Below are 14621 nucleotides of genomic sequence, written 5' to 3'. Positions count from 1 at the left end.
AACCACGTGTATTGCACGTGCATCTCAACTAGTATACTACTTATAAAAGAGCGAGTTTGAGAAAAGCTTTCTACGGTCAATTTTACCCTTAATCTCCTTGGATATTACATTCTAATTTTATCCTATCATATTCAAATAATTTAAAGGTAAAATCTTCAACCAAAAATTAATATTAAAAGCGATCAAATAGTAGAACTAATTTTCTATCCTACTAAAAAATGACATGTATCCAACTAATTCTATTTTCATACGAATTCTTATTAAATTAAAACTATTCATATCCATTACTAGAAATTCATATTCCCAGACAAGTAGAAATAATGATAATCAAACTTTTGTTAATTCTAAACAAGTTCTAACTATCACAATTAAAAACCAAAAAAATTATCATTGTCCCCCCTTAATTATTTTAAAAAGTGAATTTCAATGAACCTTTCAGAACTTTAAATTGAGCATTAAACTCCTAAAATATCTATAATTCTCATCAAATCCTTACTAAATTAGATAATTTCATAAAGCAACAAAAATATTTTGACTTTTTACACTTAAGTTCCAAAATGGCGTTATCCTAAAATTTCACATTGGTTAAAATTAATCCTCAAGCATAGTATATGAAAAAAACCCTTGAAAACCTTAAAATTGAAAAAAAATACTTTTGAAGTTCTAAAATTATGAATAACACACAAAAATTTATAAATTACACAAAACTTCTTAAAAATCCAAAAAATAAAATTATGAATAACACACAAAAATTTATAAATTACACAAAACTTCTTAAAAATCCAAAAAATGCAAACAAACCCCTTTAAAAATTAAAAAAAATTTATAAATTACACAAAACTTCTTAAAAATCCAAAAAATGCAAACAAACCCCTTTAAAAATTAAAATTATAAACAACCCTTAACATTTCAAAATTTCAAACAAACATGCGAAAAATATGAAAATTACAAAAAATCTCATAAAAAGTAAAATATTATAAATGGAATCCTAGAAATTTTAATTTACAAGCAGCCCCCTAAACATCCTAAAAATAATAAATTGACCCCTTAAGTTACAAAACTACAGAGAAACCCTGAAAAGATTACAAAAACCTAAAAAATTATAAAAAGTAAAAACAACCCTCCAAAAGATCAAACATTAGACGCACTTCTAAAATCTAAAAATTACAATCAACCTTTTGAAAATTCCATTAAATAAAAGCAACCTCTAAAAAATCTGAAAATCATAAATGACTATTATTTTGGGTTTTTATTAAAAATTGCTAGGGCTTAAGTGAATTGGGGTGTACTTTGGTCATCTGACTACACATGAATTAATGATATTACTTTTGAGGATTTTCTGTCAAAAATTATTGGGCATTTAGTTGGAGTTTTAAAGATATTTGATATTTAGTTCTAAATAGTAAAATTATTGGGGGCTTAGTGAGATTTACCTTTATGTTAATTTTGAGGGTTCCACGAAATTGCAAAACCCTTAGAAAATCTAAAAATGTGAAAAAGACTCTTATCATTCTAAAATTATAAATAATCTATAAAGATTGTATAAGTTATAAACAACCTATGTGAAATTTAAAAAGTAAAACAACCTCCTTTAAAATTTGAAGATGAAAAAACAAACCCCTAGAAGTTCAAATTTCCAAAAAAACACCTAAAATATAAAAATAACAATAAATCCAATAAAAGTAAATATGACAAATAGCATCCTAAATTTTTTTAAATTGTATACAGACCCCTAAAAATATAAAAAATTATAAACAAAGCCTTTAAATTAAAAAATTGCAAAGTACCATCAAGAAAATTACTAAAAACCCCAAGAATATATAAAGTACAAACAACCCCCACAAAAATCTATAATTAGAGGCAAATCTCCTAAACATCTAAAAATTATAATCAACCTCTTGAAAATTTTAATAATTATGAAAAACCTCTAAAATTTCAAATGTAAAAACATCTGATGTTTGGGGTTTTTTCAAAAAATGTTTTAGGTTAAGTGAAAAAATGTAAACTTATAGGGTTATTAGGATAACAATGTTGTTTTTTCAAAAAATGTTTTAGGTTAAGTGAAAAAATGTAAACTTATAGGGTTATTAGGATAACAATGTTAGCTTTCAAGGCATAGAGTGAGAATAAGTGAAAAAATGTAAACTTATAGGGTTATTAGGATAACAATGTTAGCTTTCAAGGCATAGAGTGAGAAGAGTTCATCGTGATTTCCTCAATTTTCAAACTTGAGGGGGGTTATCTATATTAAGCTCAAATCCGAGGGAGTTTCTCAAATTAAAATAGTTGAGGAGTTTTTCTTGAGTTAAGTGAGGAAAGTTCAAGGGATTGTTTCAAAGTTTAATAGTTGAGGGGGGTTATCTACAATATGCTTAACTTGAGAGGGTTTCCTCATCTTAAAATAGTTGAGGGGGTTTTTATAAAATTAATCCATTATTTTTTAGATATAATGTTATAAAATCTTATTAAGTAGTAATTATCAGAAAACCCCTTTAACCTTTAGATCTTTTCAAAAAAAACCTCAATTTTGAGATTTTGATAGAAAATGCCCCTAATCGCTTTTGGAGTGATTTCCTGATAAAAATCTCAAAGTTACAGGGGTTTTTCGATAAACCCTAAAATATAGTGGACTTTTTGATATTTTTAAAGTTATACGGGATTATCTGATTATCATCCAAAGTTAACGGGGTTTTTTTTGTTGATATTTAGCATTTAAAATATTTTACTTTATTTGTAAAGTTATCTGCACTAAACATGAGATATATCGTTTGTTTAATAATTTACTATATCAAATAAGAAAAATACAATATTTTACTATAAGCAGCCAACTTAGTAGAAAAGTTTTTTTTATTTTTTATGACTGAAAAAGGTAGTTTGAAAAGTGAAAATTTAGATATTTAGACTTTTGAAATGTTCAATATGTATGTTAAGTCAAAGAAATTATGCATCTAATATTATTCAAATAAGGGCTCTTAATTTAAAACTAAAGTCTAACTTAATGCATTTCATTTTAAATAATTTATATTTCTAATGTTATAATTTATAGACATGCACGAAAAGTGGTATAAATTAGTTGTGGCCACATTTAAGTTCTTTTGATGTTTTGATCATCAGATGTTCAATATATATCATTTTAAAATATTTAGGGTCATCACCAATTGCGAGCCTTTGAAATGTTCAATAGGTATGTTAATGAAATATATCCTTTTAAAAAGATTTATGGTCTTCACCACTTGCAATTATTTCGACAGACTTGAATTGGAATAACTAGATCCCATCAGAGTAACACTAACCCCTACATACTAAGAAATAGAGATGAATCCTGATAGAAGTTATAACTGAAGTAGTTGAGCTAAAAAGCTCTGAAATACAAGATTAATCGTATGAAATGGAGAAGGATCTTCAAGTAAATAGGAATCTTATGCTCATTAAAAAAATAAACATAATTTAAAGACATGAGAAAATCTCTAATTACGTGAAATTGTCAAAGTTAGCTATAAACCAATTTTATGTCTCAAAAAATAACAACTCATTCTACCAAGAAAAACATACATACTAGCATAAAAATGTTAATTAGTCATTTCATAGCTTGCTTTGACAATCCAGAACATAAACATATAGAATATAATAATATTACCTTGGAAAAATTATTATAATTAAGATCCATGGTTTTTGGTATACGATCTTTCCTTAGGAGCCCTATTAGCCTCATGAGATATAACATTAAAGTGGAATTTAATTATTAAAATTGTAAAGGGTATAAAATACTATGAATTCATGCAAATTATAAGATTAAAACATAGGATTGCGATGAGAATGAAAATATTTGCATAAAAATTATTTTTTTAATAAAAGGTTCTTGACCTTCATGTACTATTTAAATTGTACTTAATGTGAATTGGTCGTATAATTTTGACTTTGGCTATGGAAATTTTAATACTTTTGATTAACTATATAGTATATAGACAATAAATTATTTTACTTTTTCACGTGAAATTAAAAGAAATATTTCATATATATATATATATATTGATACAAATCTGTGGAAAATAAAAAATATGAAAGGTAGGTAGAGATATATGAAAGAAATAAAAATCAAAGAAAAGTTAGAAACTTATAAAAGACAATACTCACTGTTTTTGAATGATTTTATCCATCTTTTAGTATAAATGACTATATGTCTTAACTAATATATTCTACAGTTTAATGATTAATTGATTATATCAAACTTTGAGTAAATATGATTACAGGTTTTCACTAATACTCTCTGATTTTCAATGATTTTATCTACTTTACAACTTTTAGTATGAGTAACGACCTTTTGCTCATATTTTCTATAATTTTATCTACCTTTTAACATATATGATCACATTTATAAATACTCTCTGCTTTTGAATTACTCTATATACCTTTTAGCATAAATAACATCTTTCTGTAATATCTTCTAGCTTTAAATTACAATATCTACTTTTTAGCATAATAAAATATTTTTCAATGCACTCTCTATATCTTGAATATCACCTATCTTTTAGTGTGTGTGCGTGTGTGTATCCATCTATAAATTTAATTGTTTTTAAGTGTATACATATAAAGGCTGGTATACTAAAAGGTAGGATGGAAGGATGGACAGTTTAGAGGAAGGGGAAGGGTGGACAGGCAAGATAGTAGGGAAGAGGAGGGATGCGAAGAGGGGGTAAAGAATGGAATAGGTGAGTGGCTGGAGGATATAGGGGTGATAAGAGTGTGGTTAAGTGGGGTGGAAAGGCAGATGGGAGGCGCTGAATGGGCGGGATGCTAGAAAGCAGGAAGACGATGGGCATGGAAGTGTAGGGTGGATAGGTGGGACAGAGATAGATGGAATTGCAGTGTGGGTGAGGATTCATGGTAGGTGGATGAGTTCGTGGAAGAGATGAAAGAAAAAATAGAATAGAGAGAGAGAGAGAGAGAGAGAGAGAGAGAGAGAGAGAGAATGACAGTATTTAGATTTTCAAATAATAAAGTGATGCATTAAGGGATGAAGTGAAGATCTAAAAAGGTGGAGGGTTCTTCACCATTAACTAGGGGCAACTCATAGAATCAAGTTCCCAGAAGGTGGAAGTAGTTTCCCTATAAAAGAATTTCCATCAAATACAAAGAGAAAAGGCAAATAAAAATAATTTAGACTTAAAAACATTAAATGAGAGGTGAGCTAACTAATCCTGACATGACAAATACCTCAAAACAGAAGCTCCCATCCTCATTAGTTAGCTTCACCTGAGGCTTCACATTCTCTGGTCCATGTGTCAATGCTACCTGAAAAAAACATGAATAAATTGTGTAATGATCTCAAAACCAAATCAGAAACAAGTAAAGTTTGTAAGTACCTTCGCTTTTGAATTTCCAGTAACCATTTGAACAACGCCACAGATGTCATAATAGATGGCTTTAATCTCGTCAACATAAGCCATATTTGGCAGAACCTAATATGAATACTAAAGTTATCAATTTTTCGTAAGGCAAGAAAAATCATTCTACAGCTGCATACTAGTGTAGAGATATTATACTTAAGTATAAGCGATATTGCATGCGAAAGAAAAGTTAGTTGGGTTTCTTACCAAAAAATTCTCAAGAGTAGTGAACTTATAGTGGTCCTTTTGAGCTATAACTGAGTATCGTTTGGATGTAACCTGGAAAAACAATATTTTATGGGGAAGTGATATCATCAAGAAAGAAGAAACACTAACAGAGTGGAGTATAATATGAAAACCACACATATAACAAAGAAGAAAACAAGCTAACAATGTAGATGAACAAAAACCAAACTGAGATAAAAATAATAAAACGAAATTCAGACAGAAGTTTACATAAACACATGCATGTGCATACGCACACATACGTATCTTCCATATATAGGGAAAATTCTTAATGAGAACTCCATGGGATAACTTTTGCGTGAATCCATAAAAGGCTATCTTATCGAGGATCTACACCATTCATCTTGTTTTCCGTACCCTAATTAGCCTATGAGGCAATGAGTTAGTCCTATTACTGTCATCATGTTCAAAACTAGTTGCAAAAAGCACATTCTTTAAGCTATATACAAACGTAACCATTTGAAGCATAAGTAAGATGTTGTCAAACTTCCTGATATTTCTTCCATAGACTATTTAGGATGTGTAGATTAAGATGAATGGTATGGTTCTTCTAAAATATGGCTCAACATAAGAGTTTTAACACTATGCTTATTTTGAGAACACTCCACAGACATACATATAAGTTAAAACTACACTTTTGTCATTAAAAGTCAAAAAAGAGAAATTTAACACTATTGCCCTGTTCAACTTTGGCCCACTCAGTGTTATCAAAGGCACGTGCCTCACCGCACCTCATGTGTCCTGTGATGCGGTACGGTGGAAAAGCGCCCCACATCTAATGCAACAGCGCTTTTTGCGCCACGCAAACAACTGTGCTACCTGCAAGACGCATGCAACGCATACCCAAGTATGTTTGTGTTCTTTAACATTTCAATTGGGTCTTTATACCCAATATTTCATATCTCAAAAAAGTAAAATAAACTCGTTAGGCCTTTTTAGTAGCCCAATTGACGATCCTAACTAGTTCTCATTTACTACCCTTGTTTCAATATTACTCTTGATTTGACTTTTAATTTTGGAAAAGTACGAACTACGCTGTAATGTTGGATATGTTAGCATTAGGAATTAATTCCTTACTTAGTGATTTCGTAGAATATCTTATATATCTTGGCATATTTTATGTGAAAATACATCCTAAATGGTTCTCATTTACTACTTATATTTCGATATTACTCTTGATTTGACTTTTAATTTTGGTAAATTATGAACTTCGCTGTAATGTTGGATATGTTAGCATTAGGAATTAATTCTTTATTTAGTGATTTTGTAGTATATATTATTTAACTTGACATATTTTATGTGAAAATACATAAATATATTCTTTCGTGCTTGATTATCTGTCTTGAAAATTTATGTGTGCAGTTTGCGCCTTGCTTCACTACGGGGCGTGCATCGCATTGCGCTTTGCCATGAACGTGTGAGACTTTGTGCCCCACATTGCGCCTCGCGCATTGATAACACAAGGCCCACGATTACTTCATTCTTTGTGATTATATAACATTTGAAAATTTTGACCATATATTGCTATGGAGAATAGAAGATAAGATATATGTCAAATCTAGCTATGTACATTCACTGGAGAAACACTAGCCAATGTGTATGTGAGAAAGAAGGGAGGGGGACCCTTTCCTATGTCAGAAGGACTTACAGTCAACTATTTTCCATTAAAATTTGATATTTGCACATCCATACAAAAGGTTGGCTCTATTTATTAATCATTATCATTGGAATTTTTTAAGCCAAAAATCAAGTATTTCAAAAATTTTGAAACATCATGAATAGGCGCAAAATGGACAATTAGTTAGTCATGATATGAAATAGTTAAAAAATAAATCAAAGCAAATACAAGCGAGGTAGATAGGGCCATCCCTCCAACTAGAGTACTAAATCAAGACTTTATCCAAACATATTGTAGAGATGAACTTTTGATTAGAATTAACTAATAGATCTGGTTTAACCCATAAACAGAAACTAAAGAGATATTCATCCAAGAGGACCAAGATAAGAAAGAAATGCATCGATGCCTGAGATTGTTGTAGGCATAAATAATAAAAGGAAAGTAAGAATCTACAGAAAACACAGCAACACATCTTATAAATCTGCATCAAGAATGAAATATTGATTATTAGAACCTTCAACCAAGACCCAGCTAATGGAAGACATGATAAAAAATAAGTTAAGAAGTAAATCCTAATACCTGGCTTATGGCTTACTAGTAATGAGTAACAGGGTTCATATATGTTTGGAATCACAAAAGCAAATTATAAACAAGCAGGGCACTAAATTAGATGATTCTAAAACTGACAAAATAAAGACTATCAAAAAATACTAATGAAGTAAAACAAATTTAAGAGTTATTCCATGAAGTAATAGATATATACCTGATCAAGTTTGTAATATCCTTGACTATCAGTTGTGACCCTCTGTTGACCATCTACTATGATTTTAACAGCCTCAACTCCAATGCCATTGGTATCAACTACACGCCCTCCAACAGAGAATCCAGTAACCTGTTCAAAAGTTTGAAACCATGAATATAAAAGCTGCAATAAAGGATAGGAGGCTGTAGTAGTACGAAAATTAGCATATGATTTCTGATAACGAGGATTATGATCAAACCTCTGTCTTAATGGTAGAAACTGTGCGAGCTATTAAACATAACTACGTCATGTTTGATTACTTAGAATCAAAATGCAGGGTTTCTAATTACATATTAAAAATAGCAAGGCTATGTCTGATTACTTAGAATGGAAAGGCAGGATTTCTAATTACAGGGTTTGTTAAAACCAATATTTTGTTCTACTTAACTGGAAAACTTCCAACCTTGCATGCAACTACTATAATCTATCGATTATTAGGATTTACTCCCAATGTGTACAGTGGTAGAGCCAGGATTGGGCCAAAATACAATCACCATACAACGCATGACAATAAATTTCAGATGCGAAGTAGATGAAAGAAGAACTTGAAGTAAAAGTTTTTCATAAAGAATTCGTGAATACTTATTCATTTCAACATATGCACTTATCGTTGAATTAGCACACTTCAATCTTCTAAAGTCTTTTTTCAAAGTATCTCGATTGTAATTGGTTTTTCCGTAACCACAAACTACAACTTATAATCTTTTTGAGGACTTGACAAATTGAAAATACATGAATAACATACACTGTTAAACTTATTTGGAATAATAAGAAGAACAAATGAAACAATTTTAACTATCGAATTCATAAAATAATTTCATAAGTACATGAATGTAAAAAAAAACATTTCAAATCTCTATTTCCTAGTATAAAACTTTATGAAATTTGAAAGAATGTCATTTCACAATTCTATCACAAAAGTATAAAACCACATAAAAATATAAATCTCATTTACAATTTCTACCAAAAGTAAATGGAAATTGAATCCCCATTTCCCTATTATTATTATACTTAAAATGCAAAGAAACCACATGAAAGATTGATGAATGTATATATGTAGGCTTTTCTTTCCATATTCTAAATCTTTTAAGTGATTTAAAACTAGTCCCACTATATAAAGGTTGGTTGGAATTGAGAAAATATTTTGTCATCTTTATCAATTCTAGGTGTGATACCAGTTATACCCACATGCACTCAAACCTTAACAACGGAAAAACTTCACTGAAGTACAAGGTTAGGAAAATATTATGCAAAATTAGACGTAAAACTAATGAATTTGAGCCTGATTTTAGTGCAATTCAATGTTGATTTTGATTGATCAATAATTATCCATTCCCGATTAACCACTATCCAATCATCGTTCACAATTTAGGTACTAAATGTAACGAAGGATATTCAATCACTTCAAAGTATTTATTGGGGGACTAATTGCAAAATATGAAGCTTTGGGGTACTAATTGCAAATATGAAAGATTTGGTGGATTAATTTCAAATATGAAATTTTTAGGGAGTAATTACAATATGAAAGATCTGAGAGACTCATGTGGAAAAAGAACTATCATATATACTAATATTTGTAAAACATTACCCCCCCCCCCTCAGGCTCCACCGTTGGATGTGTGTCCAGTAAATTGAAGAGGGCAGAGCAAGATGGAGCTAGTGGTTAAGATGAAGAAAAGTTGAGATAATGAACTTTAACTTGAGTGCTCAGAGGTAAACATCCCCATACTTGTATCTACCCAACACAAAAGAATTCCAAATATGCCAAGCCGACAACTTGGTATTCAGCATTTCAATTATGAGTAACACACAGAAAACAAGGCACCAAGAGTCTGAAGCAAATTCAGGCTTCTTAAATCCATGTTTATTTACAATTGCATGTCCCAACTTGATACTGAAGTGATTAAATATCGTATATTTCTTAGCAACTGGTGAAGAAGACTGAGAAAATATAGAAGTGTTTCTAAGATAATCAGTAGTCAAGAAAGTATAATGAATCTATTTCTATGCGCGATGTGTCTATATGATATTCACGATATTTGTAACATACTTCTTCAATGTACCCTTAATTTAAGACACGTGTCCAGACCCATTGACATTACTTGGACTCTCAACTGACAATTCTTGAACTTGCTTCTAGCACATGCCAAATACTTCCTTGATTTGAGTTGCAAAATACAGTATAATTTGAAGTCTAATTTTTATGTTAAATTATAATATTATAAAAATGCACTAAAATGATAGTTTAGAATATTTCTTACAGAAAAATGTAAGCCTTTTTAACTGCTCTCTCTTTAAGAATCAAAAGAACCCGAAAGTCAATACTAAATAATAGCTACTCATTCAAATATATGAAGCTATCAATGCATTTCACATCCTAGGAGTAGCTTAAACGAACCTGGAACTGTTGGGAGATAACAAGGTGGTGGTGCTCTATAGATACAAGCATTGAGGGGGGTGAAACATCAAAAACTGTGTGCTCTCCCTTGTAGTAAGGTAGAAGCTCATAAACACCTACAACAACATAAAAGAAAATTAGAAAAAGAATAGAAATAACAATGAAAATACAGCACAACAAAAAGTTCACGATGCAATCAATACAACACCTAAACAGTAGCTTTATTTAATGAAAGGTTTTTTTAAATATTGGTCCCCCAAAGCATAAGTATTTTGAAATAGATCCTTCAAGACCTATTATTTTGAGAACAGCCCCCAAAAACTCTCAAGTCCCTCCAACTAAGTGTATGTGGTCTATTTCTGTTAACTTAATCAACATGGATCTTACTGTAGTTACAAAATTAGGCTGTCACATTGTATCCCTTTGTTGGATGGGAACAGAAAATATTAATGTGTCCTGAGATAACCGATGAGTTATAACTTTTGGGGGACTATTCTCAAAATAATAGGTCTTTGAGAACCTATCTGAAAATACTTAAGTTTCAGGGGATCAATACCTTAAAACCCCTCAATGAAAATGTGAGTTCACAAATCACAGCTTTATTTTTAAGGGGGGAAATCATCTTCAAGAAAAATAGAACTATTATCCAGTCGTTATTCCTTTAGATAGATAAAGTCGAACTGTTGGATAATTCATTTCAAGGCAATTGCCCAGCGCAAATGAACACAGTGCTATTGAACCATAGTGATATGTGTATGATTCACAAATAAGCAATAATACAGTTGAACATGAAAGACGTAATACAACACTAGAATCTCTGTACTCTATGTTATATAACCTTTTCAAAAACCATAAATGCAAGAGTTTTGGAAATAAGATAATGAATGGGGGTGCGTGAATTGTCTTTAGGGTAAATAAGCTTTTAGAAAGTGGAATACTAGTGCATTAATTGTCACAGGATTTGAGTCTACATTCTTGATTTCGATATTGATATTGCAACATGATACAACATAAACAGAGAAGGGAGAGACTGTGCCATTGTTTTGTTTTCAAGTTTCGGCCGACACGGCCAATAAATTGGTTCATATGTCGTTTTTAAGCCACTAAGGCTTGCCAAGTCTTTGGAATTTTTTCAATAATATATTGGGATTTTGCACATATATTGAGCAGTATTTCAGTCCCAAAAAATTGGCCAAAATGTTGCAATATTGGTTGGGTTTTTATTTGTTTTAAAGATCAAATTAGGATTTATAGCTCAATAGAAGACTAGACACAAAACAATACCCACTTATAATGTGCAAAAAGAAGGGCTCGATAGATATTAAATTCTTTTACACATGTTTCACTTGCTCTTATAGTTTCCAACCCTTTGCCTCAAAGTAAACTCTGTTTGCGGCTCTACCAAATAATGCGTTTATCATTGTTGTTGCTCTGATAAGCCCCCTCTTCCTTGATTGCTTATTGTCGGTAAGTCTCTCTCTCACTGTAAATCTCTCCCCGTTTTCATCGCGGATGTCATGTTAAACTTTAGCTCAAGTTATGTCAAAAAGGCATAACATGGACTTATACAAAATTGATTAGTCATAGAATTGTAGACTGGGAAATACTAGTAGCTTCTTTAGTGATTTTTGGCTTCAGACATGAAAAGAAGATATCAACTTTTCTTCACAACTCCATTCTCTGATGCATCAAGTATGAATATCTATCTCATATAATGTAACACTGGTTTTTCAAAAATATCCCAGATATATCTCTGTTACCTGCCAGCCAATATGGAATTTTTCTGTCCAGCATGATCCTGATATTCAACATTTAGAACAATGGACAAAGGCCATCACAAAACTAGTACTACAGGTTTTAGAGCAAATTGGCTTCGGTAAACTGCATTAAATAAGGCCACGCACAGCTTAATCTGCATCGTGCTGAGAAACATTAGGCATGCATTTCGAAAAAAAAAAAGGAGTGTTCAGTTCTTGTCAATTCTGTGTTCTTTAACATGAGACTCGTGGCTCCAATAACAGTCAATAATTTTTTTTTCCTTACACTGGTCGATCATAATGGGCTGGACAGAAAAATAATGTAAAAGAAAATAAATATATCTTGAGCTTATGCTAGAGCAAAGGTCTATATAGACTAATAGATAATCTTTTAGTCTTACTAGATTTTATAATTTTACAGACTGAAAACATAAGATAATGGACTCATGAGTCATACGCTTGGCCTCATAAGGTATAATTCTTTGTTCCACGTGTTTGTTTTTCTAAATTCTGGAACAGCTTCATCTTTGTCCAGCTCAAGCATCTATCACAGTCATAAAAACCCTGTATTCACCTGGTCATAGGATAAGGTTTGCAGCAAGATAAGCTTGGCAGCATATAGCAGTCTTGGCAACAACCCTGCACATAAGTACCTAGAGGGGTAGGCCTCTAAATTGGATACTACATTGTGTATCCAGGGCAGGAAACATTATGGACACCATTTATGTGACATTTGCGTGAAACATACCATATAAGATCTGATTATGGAGAGGGCAAACTAGCCATAATAATTTTGGTAGAATGTGCAGACTATCACTCAGTGTACTTGTCTAATTGGTTATCAAATGTTTAAAGGAAACACAGATGCAAAGATTCTAAATCATTCAAACTTTAAACAACCATCAAAGAGGAAACAATGTCATAGTAAATTAGATAAGGAAAATCATCATATTGTTTAAAATAAAACTCATAATCTTGTAATCTTGCACACAAGAAACATATAAGACGACCAGGATCACTTAAGAACAGGTAATTACCACAAGGCAACGAGCGAAATACAAACTTTCCATCTGCATCAGATATAGCATGACAAAGAGCACTTTTGTCCTTCAAGGCATTACCAGCACCTTGTGGACAATGCACAGACGACACATCCTCTGAATACAAGTATACATGAACACCCAAAATTGGATTTCCCTGCAAACAATTAACATAGAAAAATAACATACACATGAAAAAACACATGAACAAGCATACATGCACAGATAGACGTGCACGAACTCGGAAGCACACACATACGGGTTGGGTTACAATACATGCAAGTTGTAGCTATCCTAGTTAGTAGCTATCTCAGTTACATACACATGAAAAAACACATTTGTCCATCAATATTGTTATCTGAATATGCATTGTTATACACACGTAATCAAACACAACTATATCAAAAATCACATGGGTCGGAATTTTATACTATAATTCGAGTTTTGGGACTGTGGCAGACTGTTCATTTTTAGGTCACGAGATGTATAGGCTAGAAATATTGATTCTGTGATTTTTTTTTTCTCTCCATTTCAGAATGTATAGGTCCAAAATCTATGTGATGATTCACCGTGTGTATTATAAACCATACCCCACATATAATATACATACATACATCTATAAGACTAGATGGATCAGCTTGATGTAATGCACAAATTTCAATTTTCTGCCAAACTTGCATTTTTAATCTTTACCTAGATAACTCAACTATGTTCCATACTTCCATCTCACCCAGTAATTAATATCTCTAATGAATTGCTTTGATCCAGATTATATCCAAATCAATTGCTTACTGTCATTCCCAAAATATAAAAAATACAAACAGGTTGGGCTATCCACTTTTTTTTTGTTTACGAAGCTACCAAGTAGTTAAGGTTGTTATACAAGTTTGCTACTTGGTCTCAAACCCTGTGACTATCAAAAAGTTTTCCATTCAAAACACCTGAAGTATCCAGATTATTTTCCCAGACGTCAATAATGTGATGCAGTATATAACAAGTTTTATGTGTAATCAACTTCATTACCAGCTTCCTAAATCGGGATGAAGGCTTGTGTTTACAATCAGCATGTCAGTCCTTTTCCGATCAAAATAGTCTTCATATTTCATCACAAAAAAAAGTCTATATGTGTATGACTAAAGTCACTAAACTGTAAAATAATGAACAAAATTCTAGATACAGAATCATAAGAGGTCTAAAGTTTCTTATGATCATCTATGCATCCTAATATCAGTCAAAATATTTATACTTATGCAATCCTAGTAAACTATGTGTTGACACTGTGAGATAACCTTTTATTCTTCAGAGGTATTTTCTGATGTGTTTAATGCCCTTAAAAGACTAAAAACTCAAGAGTCAAGGATTTAATAGTCAGT

The 14621-nt window shown here is 31.3% G+C and overlaps 1 protein-coding gene across 1 annotated transcript in view; it reads right to left on the bottom strand.

Annotated features, from left to right (window-relative positions):
- Positions 1 to 14621, bottom strand: part of LOC109849682 (nodal modulator 3) — a 50300-nt gene that overhangs the window by 23516 nt on the left and 12163 nt on the right. The window contains exons 9-14 of the mRNA XM_020419543.1: positions 13246 to 13405; positions 10452 to 10567; positions 8015 to 8143; positions 5595 to 5666; positions 5364 to 5459; positions 5215 to 5292 (exon numbers count right to left, since the gene is read on the bottom strand). Coding sequence (XP_020275132.1) covers positions 5215 to 5292; positions 5364 to 5459; positions 5595 to 5666; positions 8015 to 8143; positions 10452 to 10567; positions 13246 to 13405 — 651 coding nt within the window. The remainder of the gene's footprint in view (positions 1 to 5214; positions 5293 to 5363; positions 5460 to 5594; positions 5667 to 8014; positions 8144 to 10451; positions 10568 to 13245; positions 13406 to 14621) is intronic.

This window comes from Asparagus officinalis, chromosome 7, assembly GCF_001876935.1.
Source record: "Asparagus officinalis chromosome 7, Aspof.V1, whole genome shotgun sequence".
Taxonomy (NCBI): Eukaryota; Viridiplantae; Streptophyta; class Magnoliopsida; order Asparagales; family Asparagaceae; genus Asparagus; species Asparagus officinalis.
This window is presented reverse-complemented; position numbering and strand designations above follow the sequence as displayed.